Raw genomic sequence first — 22047 nt, forward strand, 5'->3', positions numbered from 1 at the left:
TCCCGTGAGGTGAGCGGGGCTCCTGGAGATGAAGCCAGAACACGGCCCGGGAGCCGCTCAGTGACTCCAACTCTCTCAGCCTCTGTTCCTTTACCGTGAGAAGAGTCACAGTCGCTCTTTTTAAAATTATTATTATTTTAATTCTCACCTGAGGATATTTTTCCATTGATTTTTAGAGAGAGTGGGAAGGAGAGAGAGGGAAACATCGATGTGAGAAAGACACATCAACTGGCTGCCTTCGCACACGCCCTGACCAGGGCCGGGGACCGAGCCCACAACCCAGGCGCATGCCCTTGACCGGACCCGGACCCGGGATCCTTCAGTCCGCGGGCTGGTGCTCTTTCCACTGAGCCACACCAGCTAGGGTGTAACAGTAGTTCTTTATTTCTTGGGTGAATCCTCACCTGAGGATATTTTCCCATTGACTTTTAGGGAGAGGGAAAGACAGTGACAAACATGGATGTGAGCGAAACAAATCAATTGGTTGCCTCCTGCACGAGCCCCCACCAGGCCCCGGGACAGGGAGCAGCCTGCAGCCGAGGTACTACATGCCCTTGACCGGAATCAAACCCCAGACCCTTCAGTCCGCAGGCCAATGCTCTAACCACTGAGCAACAGGCCAGGGCAACAAGAGTTCTTAAACGCAGAACTGATGAGGTTAAATAAAATCATTCCCGCACTGCAGTCCATCTGCAATGCAGGGCGCAACCCGCACATTAGCTGTTAATGTCAGAAAACACTTACTTATTGGGAGTCATAGAGTATTACACAAATCATATATTTTAAAAGAGAAGTGAAATGTATTATTTTGGCCTTTATTTTCCTTGTTAAAATGGAGAATGACACATCATTTGTGTTCTGTGGACAGTACTGGCTTAAAAGATTAAAAAATAGAACTGTATACTCAGCGTGTACAGAATTTACATGCAGGTAATGTAAAATGTAAGTGTAGCTCTGCACAATTTTTAAATTAAATTATTTTTCATGTTTGTTTTAAAAAAGTCACTTTTCTTTGAAATGTTTCAAAAGTACCTATTAAAATTAAAAAATGACCAATGATCAATATAAAATATCTAAACTTGTTTAAATATATCTGAGGCTTTGCATGTTCAAAGATTTCATGAAATTTTATTAAATAATTCTATAATAAAAACTGCAATTCTGGGTTTATTCTAGTAAAGAACCCGTAGGACAGTTCTTATGCTGCTTACCACGCGTACGGGGTGGGCAAGGTGGGTTGACAGGTGTGACACGAATAGATGCCACAACAAGGAATAATGCCACAGGATACACTGCTCCGCCCACCCCGCGTGCAGATGTTGGAATGGGACCTGGCTGCAGTAGGGGCTTCGGGAACCACAGACAGGGACGTAGGATGCAGAAAACGGACACCGGGGCTTTTGGAAATGACACTTTCCATCATCTTCTTGCACAACAATGGGTGATGCAAGGAGCCATCGCCTCCTGGGTGTCTGAGGACCGGACAGCTGCTGCGCCTCTGCCTCTGCCAGCCCCAGGGCTGCTGTGACCCTCCCCCTGCCCCAGGGCTGCTGTGACCCCCTTCCCCCCTGCCCCAGGGCCGCTGTGACCCTCCCCCTGCCCCAGGGCCGCTGTGACCCTCCCCCTGCCCCAGGGCCGCTGTGGCCCTCCCCCTGCCCCAGGGCCCCTGTGACCCTCCCCCTGCCCCAGGGCCGCTGTGACCCTCCCCCTGCCCCAGGGCCGCTGTGACCCTCCCCCTGCCCCAGGGCCGCTGTGGCCCTCCCCCTGCACTCAGAGGCTCTGTGCTCAGGGGCTCAGCACTGAGATGCGGTCACCTGGTCTCCAAGACCCAGAACAAGAACTGCGGCTGTTTCCGCGGCGACAGAGCTGTCCCGAGGGCGGTGGAGCCCGTGGCAGGTCCGTGTCCCCACGCCAGCATGAGCGCCAGGTCCCAGCCCCAGAGGCGCCCTCGTCACTGTGTGCGCCTGTGACCGGGGGCCGCCGGGGAGAACAGTTTCGGGTGCAGTGGACTGAGCTGGGCGCCCACAGGCCGGGCACACGGCCGGGGCCTCGGGCACCTCTGCCGGGCGGCACCGCGGCAGGTGCGTCCGAAGTTCTACGTGTGAGTCATGAACGGTCAGGGCTGGCACCTGGGGAAGCGTGAACATGGGGGAAAGGGAGCAAATGTCATAGCTGCTCGCACCCCCTGGCCTTACAGATGTGCTTCCTTCTCCCCCTGTTCTCCGCGCCCGCCCCTTCTCATTCCACTCATTTTCTTTCTTCTGATCCCTTTCGGATCTCCTCCTTCCAATCCTGTGACTGGCACCTCTCCAGCTACCCCTGCCCGGATGGGGCGGTGCCTGGGGTCGGGGTGGGGACACTGAGTCTTGAGAGAATCGATCCTTTGGGAAATGCCAGGTAGAAGCAGTGACGTGTCCCTCGGTGAGACGGCCTCAGGCTGGGCCTGGGACCACAGAGCCCATCACAGCCGAGGCTCATGTGGAAGGGCTGTGTGTCTTTCCGTTTCTAAAGATCGTCTTATCTTGGTGAGAGCTGAACCTTCACACTCTTCAGCCTCAAAGCATACCCGCTTGAGATATTCAACATTAGACCTGTCATCAGTAAAAACAAAACGCAATCTATTCCGTGGCTAAGGACTGAGGAGGTGATGAAACCTGTTATCGCTAAGCTTGCGAAATTGCTGATGTCTGCCGGGGTCATCGCTGGTGCGGTCCGGGAGCTGCACGGACAAGGTGACGTTTCTGCTGCATTTGACAGATTAGAGCCCTCCAGTGAATAAAGCAAAGCGATGCATGTTCTAGAGCAAACGAAACGCGTACGAAGAGGACCCTGTGGCTGGTCAGAGAGCAGGTGCACCTGCCTTCGCCCCTGTGACGATTTCATCCAACAAGAACCCAGCATTGAGATTGTGTAAACACCGGGCCACGCTGGCGGCCTTCGGCAGTGGCACCCTGAGTGGAGACGGTGGCCGTGGGCTGGCACACGCGGTGGCTGTGGGCTGGCACATGCGGTGACTGTAGGCTGGCACACGCTGGTGGCTGTGGGCTGGCACACGCGGTGGCTGTGGGCCGGCACACGCCGACTTGGGGATCTCAGCTCAGCGAAGGCTTGTAGGTCACTGTCTCACCTCAAAAAAGTGAGCTGATGACTGTGCTGGGAAACGCTGATGTCATTTCCAGGGGCGGTAACACCTCAGCCCACAGAGCAGCCAGAATTAGGTTAGTGCGTAGCATTCAGCTCAGTGAGGAGGCAGCCCAGTTAAATGTCACCCTGGGCGCCCCCCGCAGTGCGCCCCATGCAAATGGGGAGGTGCTGCTGGGAGCGTGGCTGGCAGCATGAGATCAGCGGGGTTCCCTGAGGGGTGCAGGACTGGGAACACAGTCTGGAGAAGGCCCGGCATTGCTTCCTCCTCTTGCTCCTGGCTCAGGGCGGTTGTACCGATGATCCGTGTGAGCGGCAGGAAAGGGACACTTCAGACTCAAGCTCAGTAGCAATGACCGTTTCCCGGAGAGCGAGGGGCCAGGCATGGCGCTCAGTACTTCGTGTTCAATGTTGCATCCACTCCTCGCTCAGGGAGGAGGGAGTGTTGCTGCATCTGGAAGGTATGGTTCCAAAAACTGAGATAGGGAGGTTAAGAAATCTGTGCACGGTCACGTGACCATCGGGGGTCATGAGCCTCGATTCCATTGTCAGCTGACAGCTGAGCGTGGGCTCTTACCCACCTGCTGCTCCCACTCGTGGAGACGGGGAGGTAAAGTCAGGGAAAGACAGCAAATCAAACCCACAGAGACAGCACTTTCCATCTGCTAGGATGGTTTAATCAATTTCTTTTTTCTTTAAATATATTTTTATCGATCCAAGAGAGGAAGGGAGAGGCAGAGAGAGATAGAAACATCAGTGATGAGAGAGAATCACGGATCGGCTGCCACCTGCACACCCCACACTGGGGATCGAGCCTAAACCCTGGCCTGTGCCCTGACTGGGAATCGAACCCTGACCTCCTGCTTCATAGGTCGACGCTCAACCACTGAGCCACGCCAGCCGGGTAATAAATGTCTTTGAATTAAAATAAATAACAAGTGATAGCAAGGATATGAAGACTTTAAACCAGGGGTCCTCAAACTACGGCCCGCGGGCCACATGCAAATACAAATATTGTATTTGTTCCCGTTTTGTTTTTTTACTTCAAAATAAGATATGTGCAGTGTGCACAGGAATTTGTTCATAGTTTTTTTTTTTTTAAACTATAGTCCGGCCCTCCAACGGTCTGAGGGACAGTGAACTGGCCCCCTGTTTAAAAAGTTTGAGGACCCCTGCTCTAAACCCTTATATATCGTCGGTGGGAATGTAAAATGGGGCAGCTACTGGGGGAAAGAGTCTGGCAATTTCTCCGAAAGCGCAGCACCTCCGCGCCCAGGCGCGCGCTCAGGGGAGCTGGGGCTCCCCGCTGGGCTCAGCGCACAGGGCACTGGCCCGTGGACGAAGGGTCCTGGGTTTGGTTCCGGTCAAGGGCAGGGGCTCGGTGGCAGGAGATGTTTCTCTCTGTCTCTCCCCCTCCCTCCCACTCTCCCTAAACATCAATGGGAAAATATCCTCGGGGGAGGATTCACAACAACAACACGTTTTGTTTTTGTTTTTGTTTTTTAAAAAGAGAGAGCTGGAAACACATGTCCATACGGACACCTGCTCACAGACGCTCCCAGCAACATCGTTAACCGGAGCCAAGCGGTGGCAACGGCTCCACGTCCCCCAGCCGCTGAGAGACGGAACCCGATACCAGAACCGCTCACCGCGTGCCGGCCTCTATGTGAAATGGCCGGAACAGGACCATGTCTAGCGACGGACAGGAGAGGAGCAGCTACCGGGACGAGGGGGAGGGGCCCTGGGAGGGGAGGGGCGCTGGGAAGTGACCGCTGATGGGCACAGGGTTCCTTTGGACCAAGAACATGCTCTGGAACTCCGTGCTGGGGGTGGCCGCGCCGCCGGTGGATATACTGAAACCCATCGAAACGGACACTTTCAAGGTTGTTAGGTGAACTGGATCGTAGTTTTCCAAAAAGGCAACTTCAGGTCAGGCTCAGGAGGTTCCGAGCACGGAGACAGCAGGAGCCGCTGGAAGTTTCTAAGGAGGACAGTGCCTGATGGGGGGCATGGACACATACAGTGCTCAGCACACAGCAAATGCCTAGTAAATGTTAGCGCCTGTCCTCTCCCTTCATCCCCCGGTCAACACCAAGCCTCCTTGTCTCCCTGGGGACGGGGGGACGGGGGGACGGGGGTACAGGGCGGGGTGCGGGGGGAGCGGCTTTCTGTTTAGATCCCAAGGGAAAGCCCATCTGTTTCCGTCCAAACCCCTCTTGCTGTTAGTTCAGGTTGTCTTCCTGAGATAGGAGACACGATGCTGGACAGTTCATCTTAGCGTCTCTAAGGCAACCTCCTCCCCTCCCCTCCTGCCCCCCCCCCCCTTTCTCTTCCTGACCGCTTTTCCTCCTCTTCCTCCTCCTCCCCCTCCCCCTCCTCTTCTCCCTTCATAGACCTCACTTTGCCCCATAAGGTAGCCTGGCACTTCAGTTCTACGGCTCCTCCTGTCTCCTTTCCCTCTGCCTCTCCCTCCTTCTTCCCATCCCGCCCCCCCCCGCCCCCCCCCCCCCGCAGCAAGGAGCACAGTGAAAGGGATTCTAGTAGTCCTGGGTTCTAATCCGGGCTCTCCCTCCTGCTGATTGTCTGGCAGAGCCTCCATGTCCTCATTTGCGTAATGTTGTCCCAATAAATAGGGAGTCCTGTTGACTCCCAGCGTCCTTTTGAAGACAGCACTCACTCGCGTGCTTACCGGGCCTGGATGCACTGTAGCTACTGCAGCGGCTAGCCCAGTGGTTCTCAACCTTCCTAACGCTGCGACCCTTTCATACAGTTCCCCAGGTTGTGGTGACCCCCAACCATAACATTATTGTCGTTGCTACTTCATCACTGTAATGTTGCTACTGTGATGAATCGTCACGTAAATATCTGATATGCAGGATGTATTTTCATTGTTACAAATTGAACATCATTAAAGCATCGTGATCAATCACAAAAACAATATGTAATTATATATATGTTTCACGATGGTCTCAGGCGGCCCCCGTGAAAGGGTCGTTGGACCCCCAAAGGGGTCGCGACCCACAGGTTGAGAACCGCTGGACTAGAGCAAGGAGGCAGCGCGTTGCACAAGGGCTGGTCCTTATTCTGAGGCCGGTTTCGTCCCTCTCATTTCGAAGAATTACAGAAAGTGACAAAATCTCTTCACCAAAGTCACCTTGCAAATACCTCCAGCAGAGCGCTGCTTCCAAGAAGTGCTCGAAATGCCTTTGTTTGAGGGGTTTGGGGTCAGCTCACACCCAGCCTGCTCCCCGCAGAGCTGGGCGGGGATTTCCCGCGAGGCCCCGCCCCGGCTGAGTCACTCCAGCGCCTGGTGTGTGTCTAACTCTAACCTGTCAGCCTCCCTCCTCCTCACAACGCGCTGCTCCCAAGACCGAGTCCCGGAAAGTTCCTCACCTGCCGGCGGGCGAGCTCAAGGTTGGTCCGAGCGGGGCAGACAGGGGGCTCTGGCTGGGGGGGAGGATAGAGGCTCCGTTTACTTGGTAACATTCCTAGACTGTCCCCCCTTCTAACGGCTCACATCCTCTCTGCATAGCTCATAAAACAAAGATCAAATACAAATCTCTAAGGAGATGTTCTCTGTACTCCTTATTTTGTTCCGATATGAGCTTCAAATCTCAAAATGAGCAGCTACATCTACTAAGAAGATGTGCGCAGCAGAGCAAAGATAGTCCATCGTTTGGTGATACCTGTGTTAAGATGCTGGGTGGGTGCGACCCACTTACGCGGGGATCGCTCTGTGCGTTGTACGAATGCCCACCCACTGTGTCGCACGCCTGAAACTAACAGAACATTGAATGCCAAGTGCAACTGAAAAATTTAAAATTTTTCATGCAATGGGGCGTTGAGCAGGGAGGTATGGCAACTTTTCAGCAACTGGTGGTTGAAATGTCCACATGCTGTTCATACAAACGGTGATAACGGAAAATCTTCTCGTCCAGCTGAACGGTTAGAGGTCCCGGCAGATTCTCAGAGTCCAGGGGCAGCAGGCGACTGGCATTGCTGAAATCTGGGTGCTAAGCAGCCAAGAAAGTCCCCAAAAGTTCCTGCTGTGATGACTTCTGTGTTTTGGGGGAACTGGCTGGGCAGTGCCCCTCTGGCCGAGGCAGGCGTGCACAGAGCTATGCGTGTCGTCACCTGGTCCCCCCAGGGACGTTCCTGTGAGCGTCCTCCCTTTCCTGTCCCGATTTCCCTGGAAACTCCGCGTTCCGTGGGACTGGATGGCGGTGGCGGGGACGCTCACGCCGGGCAGGAGAACTCTCCCCATCCCTGCGCCGCCCCTTTCGCAGGCGCACTCGGAACGGCGCCTTGGATGCCCAGGCTCCGGGAGTCTGCTTTGCTGATCCTCTCCGTGCAAGACCCAGACCTCGTCATGGGACGCGGGCGCTACGGGCTCCTGGCCGCGGTGCTGCTGGTCGTGAGTGTGGAGCGGGTGCGACCAGGGCAGGGCTCCTGCAGGGACTGCCCAGCGGGTGAGGACCCAGCGACCGTGTGCTTGTGGTGCTGAGACGGGGTGCGGGTGGTCCCAGGGTCAGGGCCCAGGAGCGCTGCCTGAATGGCCTGTTACACGGTCACCGACAAGTACCTCTCGGAGGCGGTGTCTTAGCCGTGCGCACAAAGCCATGCCACCTGCCCCGCCGCGTCCTCCAGGGGTAACGAGAGAACCTGGTCCATAGAGTGGCTGGGAGGACCCAGGAGGGTTACAAGAGGGCAGGCACCCGGCCAGCCTCAGGGAATGGCAGCTGTGGGGAGGCCCTGGGCTCCACCTGGGGCACAGCAGGGAGCGAGGAGAGGGGTAGAGGGTGTGTGTGTGTGTGTGTGTGTGTGTGTCTGTGTGTGTGTCTGTGTCTGTGTGTGTGTCTGTGTGTGTCTCTGTGTGTGTCTGTGTGTGTCTCTGTGTGTGTCTGTGTCTGTGTGTGTGTCTGTGTGTGTGTCTGTGTCTGTCTGTGTGTCTGTGTGTGTCTGTGTGTGTCTGTGTGTCTGTGTGTGTCTGTGTGTGTCTGTGTGTGTCTCTGTGTGTGTCTCTGTGTGTGTCTGTGTCTGTGTGTGTGTCTGTGTGTGTGTCTGTGTCTGTCTGTGTGTCTGTGTGTGTCTGTGTGTGTCTGTGTGTCTGTGTGTGTCTCTGTGTGTGTCTGTGTGTGTGTTTCTCTGTGTGTGTCTGTGTCTGTGTGTGTCTATGTGTGTCTGTGTGTGTCTCTGTGTGTGTCTGTGTGTGTCTGTGTGTGTGTCTGTGTGTGTGTCTGTGTGTGTGTGGGGGGCGCAGAGTGGGGGAAGGCAGGCACAGGTATCAGTGAAGGACGCTGATCTCCCCCTGAATCCTATCATACTGATCTCCTGGATCAATCCAGAGAAATCATTCTGTTTTATTCAATAGACAAAGGGAACTATTTTCTTTCCGTTGACTTATTTGTTGCAATACCTACACTTTGTTATTCTTATTTCTGTGATTATGTTGAGGGCAATCTTGCAAATTTATACTTAAAAATGTTTTTTTAATCCTCACTCGAGGATATGTTTTTATTGATTTTAGAGAGAATGGAAGTGGGGGGAGAGGAAACATCTGTGGAACCCGCAACCTTTCGGGGTATGAGCTGATACTCCAGCCACTGGGCCAGGGCCCACATGTAGACTTTTTAAAAAATATATATTTTTATTGATTTCAGAGAGGAAGGGAGAGGGAGAGAGAGATAAAAACAATGATGAGAGAGAATCATTGATTGGCTGCCTCCTGCACGCCCCCTACTGGGGATCGAGCCCATAACCCTGGCATGTGCCCTTGACTGGAATCGAACCCGGGACCCTTCAGTCCACAGGCCGATGCTCTATCCACTGAGCCACACCAGCTGGGGCCCCCCACATGTATACTTTTAAGAAGCCCATCAGCAAAATAAAGCCTATCACTGTGGCACCTGGAAAACGAATTAGTGTTTCGGATTCTAGTTTTCTTGTGAACATCACAACGTGTCCGGCGACGGTAACCGTTGTCAAACACAGACGGTTGTGCTCTGCCCGTCAGGTACCTTCTGTGGGAAAATCAAGGCTCCGACTTGCATCCCCTGTCCCTCCAACAGCTTCTCCCGCAGCCCTGGACAGGAGGCCTGCAACCTGTGCCGGCGCTGCGAAGGTAGGACCTCGGGGACGGCTTCACTCGGAGACGGGCGGGGGGCACCGCCACCCAGATGTATTCCCTAGGGGGCTGGCCTCCCAAAAGTCAGGGGTCCGAGGGGCGGGGTCCCCTGTCCATAGGCAGGCCCAGGAAAAATAATTCACTGCCACAGCAATGACATGTGGACTGAGCTTTTTAAATGTCAGAGGAAACACGCATTTGACCAGAGAGAAAATTTTCATCAGCAAAATGTAAAAGTGTCTTCTATTGGGATTCAAAGGTGCACTTTATCCTTTAAGATCATTGGGAACATTTTAAAAAGATTATATATATATATATATATATATATATATATATATATATATATATAATTTCAGAGAGGAAAGGAGAAAGAGAGAGAGAGAAACATCAATGTTGAGAGAAAATCGTTGATCGGCTGCCTCCTGCACGCTTCCCATCGGGTACTGAGCCCCAAACTCGGGCATGTGCTCTTGACCGGAATCAAACCCGGGACCCTTCAGTCTGCAGGCTGATGCTCTATCCACTGAGCCACACCTGCCAGGGCATTTGGGAACATTTTAAGTAGAGTGAGCCTGGGTCTTATTGCAGAACGTAAATGTGCTTCCTGGTCTTGGGCATCCAGTGTGATGTAACACGGGGGGCCTTGCAGGTGTTTTCAGGACGAAGAAGGGGTGCTCCCCCACCAGTGATGCCGAATGCGAGTGCATCCCGGGGTTCCACTGCCGAGGGGCCGGGTGCGCCATGTGTGAGCAGGACTGCGGGCGAGGTCAAGAAGTAACGGACGACGGTGGGTGTGCTGATCAGCCATCTAGTGCAAGTGTGTCGTCAAACTTGGGTCTTGGTCTTTTCTTGTGTGTGTGTGTCCTTTAAAAATGTACTTAGCACAGATTCACTGTGGCGATTTCACAAGCGAATAGCATACAGGATGATGTCTGTCAATAAGGGAGGGGAGGAGGGGCTGGGTGAACAAGGTGGAGGGATTAAGCAAAACAAAACAAACCTCCTACTCAGATAACGGTATGGTGATGACCGGAGGGAAAGGGGGCGGGGAGGGAGAATTCATGCACTAGTGGGTCCGTTGGCCTGGCCTGCAGGATCGGGCCAAAACCGGCCCTCCGACATCCCCCGAGGGGTCCCAGATTGCGAGAGGGTGCAGGCCAGGCCGAAGGACCCCAGTGGTGCACCATCGGGGGCTGGGGAGGGACGTGGGAGTTTGGCCAGCCCGGGAGGGACCGTGGGAGGGGTCCAGGGCGTGTCCGGCCTGTCTCCCTCAGTCCTGATCGGCTGGACCCCAGCAGCAAGCTTACCTACCGGTCGGAACATCTGCCCCCTGGTGGTCAGTGCACGTCAGAGCGACTGGTTGACCAGTTGACTGTCTGCCCCCTGGTGGTCAGTGCACGTCATAGCAAGCAGTTGAGTGGCCTTAGATTATCATTAGCATATTACGCTTTGATTGGTTGAACGGCCGACCGACTGACCGGACACTTAGCATATTAGGCTTTTATTATATAGGATTATACAGTTGAAACCTATACAATTTTATTAACCAAGCTCACTCCAATAAATTCAATTAAATTGAAAAAAAAAATCCCACACTCTTAATAAGCCAAAATAAAGATAACATACAGCAGGCTCAGGCTGGACCTTCGGAATGTAAAATCAAGCGTACATTTGTAGACCCTTAAAGCTACAAGCAGTGAACCGCTGCGTCAAATATAGGATATTTACCAACTATTTGCAAGCCAATTTGTCATTCACCAGGACCGGGAGCTTCATACGTTGATTCATCCCAGGGTTTGGTCTCAAGAATCCTTGAACAATCTGTACAGATTGATTGAAGTTCACAGCTTTATTATGGAGTGTGGCCATCGCAGGGAAAATTACGAAACGATGGAGATCCTTCCTTTCTGATTTTTGCTTTTTATAATTTCTATGCCAGGTTGCAAAGACTGTGACCCCGGGACATTTAACGATCAGAAACTCGGCACCTGCCGGCCCTGGACCGAGTACGTATAACTTCCCTTTGCTCACGCAGTGAGGAGCCTGGGCTAATTTTCTTAAAGACAAAGAATGTTATCATGGAAGCTTTAAAAAAGGAAGTTTTTATTGACTTTAGAGAGAGAGGGAGGGAGCCAGAGATAGAAACATCCATGAGAAAGAAACATCAACATCGATCGGCTGCCTCCCGCACGCCCCCTGCTGGGGATGGAGCCCGTAACCGGGAATGTGCCCTGACTGGGAATCGAACCCTGACCTCCTGGCTCCCAGGCTGACACTCCACCACTGAGCCACGCCGGCCAGACTCACTGAGCTTTTTGAAATCGACCGAGTGTAGGCACAGAACACCGTCCCACCAGGCAGGGCGGGGACGGCACGGGGAGGAGCGCCCGGCTCTGCAAAGCGGGCGTTTCCCCGGGAAATGAAGCCAGGCCTCCAGGTCAGAGCTGCCCGCCGGCCCCTGCCGGCCCCGTCCCTTCTGGGTCCTTCCCGTCTCTCGCTGCCTCGTACCCTCCCTCAGCAATCGGCACGTCTTCCCGTGGGCAGTGCCCAGCACGGAGTGTGATGTCCACGCGTGCGTGCTCCCCTCTAACACCTGGCATGGCCCTGGCCAGTGTGGCTCGGTTGGGCAGCGTCGTGTGCGCGGAAAGGCCACAGGTTCGATTCCCGGTCCGGGCAGAGGCCTGGGTTGTGGGCTCAATGTCCCGTAGGAGGCAGCCATGGATGTTTCACTCTCACATTTATGTCTCTCTCTCTCTCTCTCTCTCTCTCTCTCTCTCTCTTCCTCTCTCTCTCTCTGATCAATAAAAACATATTTTCAAAAAATCCCCATGAACCCAGACTCACACGTCTTTGCGATAGGCTGCTTGATGGGGAGGGGAGGGCGGTGTGTCTCACTGGCACGATCTGGACCTGAGTTACTGATTGGGACTCTCTCCATTGGCCTCAGCTGCGCCCAGTCCGGGAAGGCCGTGCTGGTGAACGGGACAAAGGAGAGAGACGTGGTGTGCGGGCCCCGCTCGGCGGACCCCTCCCCAGCCGCGCCCTCCCCCACACCCACCCCCGCGCCCGCGCCGGAGCCAGGTATGTAGCTGGTCTGTCGCCCTCGTGTCCATGTGACTGGATGGTGGCCCTTCCCACGGGGATCCGACCCACCGCGGGTCCTAGCTCTGCCCACAACGGGCACCAGCACACTCTCCTCAGCTGCCTCAGTCTGAGACACACACGGGTAAGCAGAGAGAGAGAGAGAGAGAGAGAGAGAGAGAGAGAGAGAGAGAAACATCAGTGATGAGAGAGAATCATGGATCGGCTGCCTCCTGCAGGCCCCACACTGGGGATCGGGCCCACAACCTGGGCCTGTGCCCAGACCGGGAATTGAACCCTGACCCCCTGGTTCATAGGTCGACGCTCAACCCCTGAGCCCACCGACCGGGCAAGTTGTTTAAAAAGAAATTTTTTTTTCTTAACTTGCGGGCAAGTTTACCAAGTTAGCTGGCTGGATGCCTGAGGACCCGCTTCCCACGATGAGGGGTTTGCCGCCGTGAACATAAACGTGAGTAAACTCAGAGATGACACGGCGCCTGCTCTCTCCTCGGCCCTGCCCGCAGGTCCCCGGCCCCCCATCAGCCTCTTCCTCCTGGCGCTGGCGTCGGCCGCGGCCCTGGCCCTGCTGCTCCTGCTGGCGCTGCGGTTCTCGGCGGCGGAGCAGGGCCGGCGGAAACTCCTGTCCGTCCTCAAGCAGCGTAAGCGAGCCCCCGTCCCCCGTGGGTCAGATCGGAGCCCGAGGGAGGCTTTTCCCGGGAGGAAGGGAGGAGGGGACCAAGTTCTAGAAGCGGGTTACAACAGCCCGTGGCGATCAGCGCGGGCAGTGTGGCCCCCGAGGGGACAGCGGGCAACACCCGGAGGCAGTCTGGGCTTCACCTCCTGGGGGTAGGGGTGGGGGGGAACGTGCTGGCATCTAGTGGGTGGTCAGTGAGGGCACAGGCGGGCCCCACAGCTCAGAGCTCCCCAGGCCCAGATGCCCACAGCGCGGAGGGGAGGAGTGGGCCGGGGCAGAACGTCATCCCAGGGCCCTGGCGGAGCGACAGGGTAAGCTTGTGCAGTCCCGGGTGACTCTGTGAGCAGGTGTGTGTGCACAGCTGTGACACAGGCACCTGCCAGGAGGAATCAGAAAGTAACCTTTGCCCCCTCAGCCCTGCCCCTCGGGCTGGCAATGACCTTAACCTGAGGCAGCCCTGCGAGGTCAGGAGGCACAGAGCCCCTGGAGGGTCCGAGCGCGTTGAATGACAAGGACTCTGACGTCAGCAGTACGGATGACGTGAGAAACTTTCCTGCACTGAACTAAGGGAGTATTTCTATACGGAACTTGGCAAGAGCCAGCACTCACTGAATGGAACCTCTTAGTATTTATTCAAAAAAAGGTACAGCCCGGCCGGTGTGGCTCAGTGGGTTGAGCATCGCCCCATGCACCACGGGGTCTCTGATTCGGTTCCTGGCCAGTGCACACGCCCAGGTTTCAGGCTCAGATCCCAATAGGGGGCGTGCAGGAGGCAGCCAATCGATGTTTCTCTCTCATCCGTGTTTCTCTCTCCCTCTCCCTTCCTCTCTCTCTCTCAAATCAATTAGAAAATATTCATAATTTCTTTTAAAGCTTATAGATGGGGCCTGGAGTTTGTCTTCGGAGAGGACAGAACCAGAGATGCAGGCTAGGTTTGGCAGGAGGGATTCGGCGGAGCGGGCGGTGGCCCGAGCGGACGGCGGGCGCTGTAGCCCAGAATGTTCCAGGTTTGGGAGGGATGGTGTCAGCAAAGTCTTCTCTAAAGATGCACGACACCAATTTGTCTAAAGGGCATTTGGAAAACAATACAGAACTGTTTTTACATCGTGCAATAGAGCACACGGGGGAAATACAGCTTAATGGATTGTTGTAGCGTGAACGCCCGCGTCACCCCACCGGCGGGGAAGCAGGGTCACTACCCCCTCCCCCCCCAGGCCCTGCCTGTCCTTGCCGACGAAGCCCTCCCTCCCACCAGTGCCAGCCTCGGCTGCAAATCACGGCAGTCACTTCCTTGCTCGTCTTTATAGCTTTGCTCGGAGCAGCAGTTCTGTCGGGCCATCTGAGAACTTGTCACCCGAGGGAAGTGGCTGGTGGCCGTTCCGTACTCCCGTATCTATTCCGTACCCGCCCTCTTCCAGGCAGCGTTGGTTGTTACGATCCATCCAGGCTGCATGTACCTGCGCTGGCTTCTACTGCCGGATACTCTTCTATTGAGTGGCTACCTCACCGTCCGTCTGATCCCTTCAGACACGGATGGGCACCTGGGTCATTTCCAGTTTGGGGCTATTTCAGACAATGGGGTTCCAACGTTTCTGTCTATTATGGGTTTCTGTGTTGCTGTTGTTTTAATCTAGAGCAGCGGTTCTCAACCTGTGGGTCGCGACCCCTGTGAAAGGGTCGTTCGACTGCCAAAGGGGTCGCCGAAGACCATCCTGCAGATCAGATATTTACATGACGATTCATAACAGTAGCAACATGACAGTTATGAAGTAGCAACGAAAATAATGTTATGGTTGGGCCACAACATGAGGAACTGTATTTAAAGGGCCAGAAGGTTGAGAACCACTGGCATAGAGAGATCATTGCTGGCTCCTTGTGTTTTCCAGACGGCAGGGGCCGTTCACACGCGCCCAGCAGCGACGACAGCGCCTGCTGCCCCATCCTTGCTAACCTTGGCGTTCTTTTTCCTCTCTCTGGTGGGCGGATAGATTTCACTGTGGTTTTAATTTGCATTTCCCTGATTTCTAGTGAGATGGGACTTTTTTCATGTGATGTTGGCCATTGGGATTTCCTCCTCTGCGAAGAGCCCCACCAAGTCCTTTGAGCACCTTTCTGTTGGGGGGGGGGGGTGTCCTTGTCTCATTACCGTGCGGAGGCCTCCGTGGGCCGCGCTTGGGCTGCCGGCACCCGCCCCCCCCCCCCCCTGCGGTTTGCTCCGGCTTCTCTTTCTGAGGTCCACATCTTTGATTTCAAACTCTCAGCTCTCACCGAAACCTCTCACAGAAAGAACGAATCTTTCCATCCTTGCCCACCCAGCAACACAGTCCTGCATTCAACGGTTTTCAAAAGTGCTTATGAGTAATGAGTGAGTTGCAATGGAACCGTATTCCATTTTTTGAAAGCTTTCAGTTATTTTTAGAAATGTTCTATTTTGAAACAACTGCAGGTTCACAGGAAGTTGTGAGCAGGAAAGTCATGGGTCGCGTTCGATGTAACCACAGCATGAGGTCAGGCCGGGCAAGGGGCCGTGATGCCTTGTGTGTGGATACTTGTTTTGTGTTTTAAATCCTCACCTCTGTGTTTTTATTGGTTCTCATCTATGTTTTTATTGATTTTTTAGAGAGAAAGGGAGAGAGGGGGACACATTAACATGAGAGAGACACATCAATTGGCTGGCTCCCCTACGTGTCCGGGCCACAGAGGGGACCCGCAGCCTAGTTAGGTGCCCCGACCGGGAATGGGACCCACGGCCTGTTGGTGGACAGGATGATGCTCCAACCAAGGGAGCCACCCCGCCCGGCTGCGTGTATGTACTTGGGTGCCATCTGATCACGTGTGTAGACTGGTATAGCCACCAGTGCAATCGAAACACAGAACCAGCCCAGCCGGCGTGGCTCAGTGGCTGAGGGTTGACCTCTGATCCCCAGTGCGGGGCGTGCAGGAGGCAGCCAATCCATGATTCTCTCTCATCATTGATGTTTCTCTCTCTCTCTCCCTCTCCCTTCCTCTCTGAAATCAATAAGCATATATTTTTTAAAAAACATAAAAAACCACAGAACTATTCCCTGAGCACAAAGATCTCCCTCTGCTCGGCCTTCACAGCCACCCCACCCCCTCGCCCCTACCCTCTAACCCCGGCAACCTCGAACCCATGTCCTATCTTTACAATTTGTCTCTTCGAGAATGTTATGCACAGGGAATCACACAACATAGAAATGGGTCAGGAATACACAGCCTTTTGCGATGGGCTTTTTTCACTCAACTTAACGCCCCTGAGATCCAGCCGCGTGTGTTCCCGTCACTCACTCCCTTTGATGGCTGGCTGGTGCCCCGCGGCCTGCGTGGACCAGTCTGCTTCACCACTCGCCCCCGAGAGGTGCCTTGGCTGTCCCAGCTTTTGGCTATTGCATGGAAAGCTGCCTTGAAGTGCTGTACGGGTTTTGCGTGGACACACGTTTTCACTCTCTGAGACAGACACCCGGGGGTGCACTCGCTGGTCGTACAGTAAGTGGACGTTTAGTTTCATAGAAACCAGCAAGCTGTTTCCCAGAGGGCGGAGCCGCGGGACCCCCAGCAGCGAGGACGCCCGTTTCTCTGTCCCTGGCCCACACCTGCCCGGCGGGGTTTCTCCTGTCAGCTCTCCGATCGGCGGTACTGACCGCTCCCTGCGGTCTGTTAGTTATTTATTTTTTACCACCTCTTCTCTCTCTCTCTTTTTAAATATATATATATTTTTTATTTCAGAGAGGAAGGGAGAGGGAGAAACATAAATGATGAGCGAGAATCATTGATCAGCTGCCTCCTCCAGGCCCCACACTGGGGATCGAGCCCGCTGCCCTTGACCGGGTATCAAACCCGGGACCCTTCAGTTCGCAGGCCGACGCTCTGTCCGCTGAGCCAAACAGCCAGGGCCCTGTGGTCTTCCCTGGCCTTTCCCTGCGGCTGGACCATCTTCCCACGCCCATCTTCAGTGACGTGTTCCTTTGTGGGGTTTGCCGTCTCCAATGGACGTGTTTGCTTGTCCGACTATAGACAGTGGAGAATTCCTCATTCCCCCCAGATCCGAGGCCCCTGTCACTTACGTGTCTGCAGCCGTTCCGCCTCCCCCCAGGGGCTTTTGCAGAGAGAAGTCTGTTAATGTGATGAAGTCCACCGTCTCTCTTCCGTCGTGGAATCGGTCTAGGAACGCGGCACCCAGATGCTGACCTTTCACTGCAGGGCTCGCCTTCCGTCACGCGCTGTACAGGCGTGAGAGGCTTACACCGGATCCGCGTGTCTTTGCTGCTTTGGCCCGTGGGTGTCCCGCGGCCCCAGCACTGGGTGAAGACACTATCGATCCCCGTTGACTTGTTCTGTGCTGCGTCCGAAGCCGTCGGCGGGGCCTGGGCGGGGCTGTCCCAGCGCCTCCCTCCTGTTCACTGGTCCCCAGGCTTACCCTCCGCCAACACCGCCGTCTTGGCGGCCAGAGCTACACGACGTCTACGGTTGGGTAGGGGTTAGCGTGGTTCTTCCCGCGTTATTCTTCTTTTTCAAAATCGTCTTAGCGACTCCAGTTCCTCTGCGTTTCCATGTACAGTTTTTGGATCACCGTAGGTGCTCCCACAGAAGTCAGCTGGGCTCCGAGAGGAGCTGTGCTAAACCTGTGCGCCCGTGTGGGGGAGAATTTACGATGTGAAGTATTTCGATCCATGAATACAGTCTGTCTCTCCATTTATTCTGTTTCCTTCGATCCGTTTCATCGCCATTTTGTAGTTTTCAGCATGCAAGTCCTGCACATGCTTTGCTACATTTAGGTCTTCGAGTTTTTTTAAACTGCAAATGGCATTGGTGCTGAAGGCTGGTCTCCACCTGCTCATTGCTGGCACATAGGAGCGTAGTTGATGTTTGTAGACTGATTTTGTAGCCTGTGATTTTGTGGAACCCGTATATTAGCTGTGGGCATATTTTGTAGATTTCTTGAGATTTTCTGTGTAGACCATGTCATCTGCAAACAGGGAAGCTTTATTTTTTCTTTTTCTATCTGTATGCTTTCTATTTCCTTTTCTTGGCTGGCGAGAACTTCCAGTACCAGGTGGGATAAAATTGGTGAGTGAACATCTTTGCCTTACTTCTAATTTTAGGGGGAAACATTCAGGTTTCACCAGTAAGTATGATGTGAGTTGTAGACTTTTATTTTTCTTAAATACTCATCTGAGGATATATTTTTATTATTATTATTATTATTTCGAAAGGAGAGTGGGGAAGAGAGGGAGAGAGAAAAACATCGATGTGAGAGAGAAAGGCTGATTGGTTGCCTCCTGTATGTGTGCCGACTGGGGATCTAGCCGGAAGCTGGGCATCTGCCCTGACCAGGAATCGAACCTGAAACCTTTTGGTGCACAGGGCGATGCTCCAACCAACCGAGCCGTTTGGCCAGGGCCAGTGGATCCTCTCTATGAAGTCGAGGACGTTTCTCCTCTATTTCTAGTTTTCTGAGAATTTTTTTAAGAATCATGAATAAATGTTGACTCTTGTCAACGTTTTCTTTGTATCACCTGAGACAATCACTTGACTTTCTTCTTTATCCTGTGAAGGTGATGGATTACAAAGATTCATTTCTGCATATTGAACCAGGCTTGCATCCTTGGAATAAACTCTGCTTGCTCATCGTATAGAATTCTTTTTCTTTTTCTTTTTTAAAACATATTTTATTGATTTTTTTACAGAGAGGAAGGGAGAGGGATAGAGAGTTAGAAACATCAATGAGAGAGATACATCAATCAGCTGCCTCCTGCACACCCCCCACTGGGGATGTGCCCGCAACCCAGGTACATGCCCTTGACCGGAATCGAGCCTGGGACCCTTCAGTCCGCAGGCCGATGCTCTAGCCACTGAGCCAAACCCATCAGGGCTAGAATTCTTTTTCTAAGTTGCTGAGCTATATTCCTGAGGGATAGAATGTATAGTTTTCTTTTCTAGTATTGTCATTCATATATATATATATAATTATTGATTTCAGAGAGAAAAGGCAAGGGAGAGAGAGATAGAAACATCAGTGATGAGAGAGAATCATTGATCGGCTGCCTCCTGCACATCTCCTACTGGGGGTCGAGCTTTCAACCTGGGCCTGTGCCCTGACCGGGAATCGAACCGTGACCTCCTGGTTCATAGGTCGATGCTCAGCCCCTGAGCCACGCCGGCCGGGCTCTAGTATTGCCTTTGTCTGGTCTGGGTATCAGAGCAACACTGGTTTCATCATGACACCCCATTGCTATTGGTGAATGCCCTGCCAGGTTTTCATAAATTCTTGGAGACAGTGCAGCTGTTGGGTTTCGGCTATTTTTTGTAGCAACAGCGTGTAACACTGGGTGGGGCAGGGCCTTTGCTCTGTCGGGCTGTAGAAATATCTGAAGGAGTGAAGGTTGCTCACCCGTAACACAATCGCTTGACCCGAGTGTGTGGGAGAAAACCTGGACGTTGGCGCATCGATCAGTCGCTCCCTGACTAACAGGTGGAGTAGGGGGCGCGTCCTAACACCCGGTGCCTCAGCACCTCATTCGGAAGAACCTGTCCGATGTGCCATTTCAGAAAGCCGCCCTGAGACCACGGTTATATTTGGGACACCACAGGTTTTATGCATTAGGGGCGCCTGCTCAAGGGCACGTTAGCCGTTGTGTAGAGCATACAGTCCTTCAGGGCCAATAAAAATATTTGGTAAAATGAAAACAAAACCAAACTCACCCTCAATCATCGTGAGGAAAGCGCATACCGGCCGTCATCAGCTCTCGTTGGCGGGCGGGTTCGAATCCAAGTGGAGAACGTCTGCCACTGGGGAAGTCTGGGCCCCGGGATGAGTTCTAGGAAATGAATGTTGGATGATTCCGACCGACAACCAACGAGCCGTGTCTTTGCACTTCCCTCCCAGCGTTCCTGAAACCGGTGCGGACCGCCCAAGAGGAGGACGGCTGCAGCTGCGGGTTCCCCGAGGAAGAAGAGGGGGAGGAGGGTGCGCTGTGAAGGGGACCCCGAAAGCTGCTGGGACGCGTTGGAGAGGAAGCGAAGGAGAAACAGGAGTGGCCCCACCAGCGTAGCTTTCGCTATTGAAATACACGGTCCTAGATAATACCCAGGGTTCCCCCAACAAGTCCCTTTAAAATGTACCTCCTTCCACCGAGCATGGCACCAGGCGGGTGGCAAGGGGCATCTTCCAGACGGTACCGGACAGGATAGGGTTAGGCTTTTGTCTTGTTTTTTAATCCTCACTCAAGGATATGTTCCCATTGATCTTCAGAGAGAGTGGAAGAGAGAGGGAAAGAGAGAGAAACATCGATGGGAGAGAAACACATCGATGGGTTGCCTCCTGCACGCGCCCCGACTAGGGCTGGGGCTGGGGAGGAGCCTGCAACCGAGATACATACTCTTGACTGGAATCGAACCCAGGACCCTCTGGTCCACAGGCCACTGCTCTATCCACTGAGCCAACTAGGCTAGGGCAGTGGTCGGCAAACTGCGGCTCGGCAAACCGGGCCTGCGAGCCACATGCAGCTCTTTGACCCCTTGAGTATTGCTCTTCCACAAAACACTGGCTCTTCCACAAAATACCAACTTCTGCGCATGGGCCACGAAGTTTCAATCGCACTGTACGTGCCTGCGCGTGGCATTTTGTGGAAGAGCCACACTCAAGGGGCCAGAGAGCCGCATGTGGCTCGAGAGCCGCGGTTTGCCGGCCACGGGGCTAGAGCTTTTTTATTTTTTTAAAATTCAATCATGCAGACAAATGGTCCAGCTAATATCGTTCAGGTGTGTGTGTGTGTGTGCGTGTGTGTGTGCGTGTGTGTGTGTGTAATATGACACATGATAGTAAGCCATGGATGCAGGAAATATCCCGACCAAGGTTCCCGTCGGTCCGGTCACCCCGCAGTGGCTCCGCCAGGGCTGGGGAAGGAAGAGAGAGCCCGGGTTGGGGACGAGGCTTGGGAAGATTTAGTGTCCCCGCGGGTCTGTGCCCCCCACCCTCACCTTTCTGCTTTGTCCTACCCCCTCTGGGCCAGGGCTGACGCTTTATTTTATTCTTGCAAAAGTTACAGGGAATGTTTTATGCACATAAACTAACAAATGAAACATAGCCACTGGATGAAGCCCCAGGAGCCCAAGCGGAGAGCTGGGGGAGGGGGGGCCTCGCTCCCCTGGGCCGAATCTGAGACACCGGCCTTTATATGGCTCAGGAGCTACAGAGAGTTTTCACGTGGTTTTTAATATCAAAAGAAGAATGAAATCTCATGACAGGTAAAGTTATGAGACTCAAATTTCCGAGTCTGTAACTGAAGTTTTTAAAAATATATATTTTATTGATTTCAGAGAGGAAGGGAGACGGAGAGAGAGAGAACATCAGTGATAACAGAGAATCATTGATGGGCTGCCTCCTGCACGCCCCTTACTGGGGATCGAGCCCACAACCCGGGCATGTGCCCTGACTGGGAATCGAACTGTGACCTCCTGGTTCATAGGTCAATGCTCAACTACTGAGCCACACCAGCTGGGCTGTAATTGAAGTTTTATTGGAACACACAACCACACTCATTGTCTACTTACTGTCCAAGGCACCTCTGCATGGCAATAGCCGAGGTGGACAGTTGTGACAAGGGACTCGATGGCCCACAAAGCAAAAAACAAAACAAAAAACATTTAGGGTCTGACCCTGTATAAGGTCAAAGTCAAGGTCAGAGCACCCGTCTGTGCGCTCGCTGCTTCTCTGCCTGGCCTTCTGCCTACCTTCCCGGCCCACCCCGAGCAACCTCTCTCAGGAATGTTGGTTCTATCAGCCTTACTTTTTAAAAACAAAAATCATTTATTATATCATTGTCCACTCTAAACCGTTTGATTTCGTTTTGTTTGTTTTTGAGGTTTCTGAAAATGGTTCTGTGCTGGGTGGAGACTTTGGGAACTTGCCTTAATGATTCAAAAGTATATTTATAAGACTCATTCATGTTGTGGTGTGTAGCTGGAAGACAGTCATGTTGACTGCTTG

At 53.5% G+C, this 22047-nt stretch overlaps 1 protein-coding gene across 1 annotated transcript; it reads left to right on the forward strand.

The window, feature by feature from the left end:
* Positions 1 to 7450: 7450 nt before the first annotated feature.
* On the forward strand, positions 7451 to 20036 carry TNFRSF9 (TNF receptor superfamily member 9; the record flags this gene model as incomplete). The annotated part of the gene is made up of 7 exons (XM_081088080.1): positions 7451 to 7610; positions 9155 to 9262; positions 9915 to 10052; positions 11205 to 11271; positions 12213 to 12346; positions 12871 to 13005; positions 19945 to 20036. The coding sequence occupies 7 exons, from the start codon at positions 7451 to 7453 to the stop codon at positions 20034 to 20036; spliced, it is 834 nt and encodes a 277-aa protein (XP_080944206.1).
* Between the last annotated feature and the right edge of the window lie 2011 nt (positions 20037 to 22047).

The sequence above is a fragment of the Myotis nattereri genome (genome assembly GCF_964212035.1).
Source record: "Myotis nattereri genome assembly, chromosome: 3".
Taxonomy (NCBI): Eukaryota; Metazoa; Chordata; class Mammalia; order Chiroptera; family Vespertilionidae; genus Myotis; species Myotis nattereri.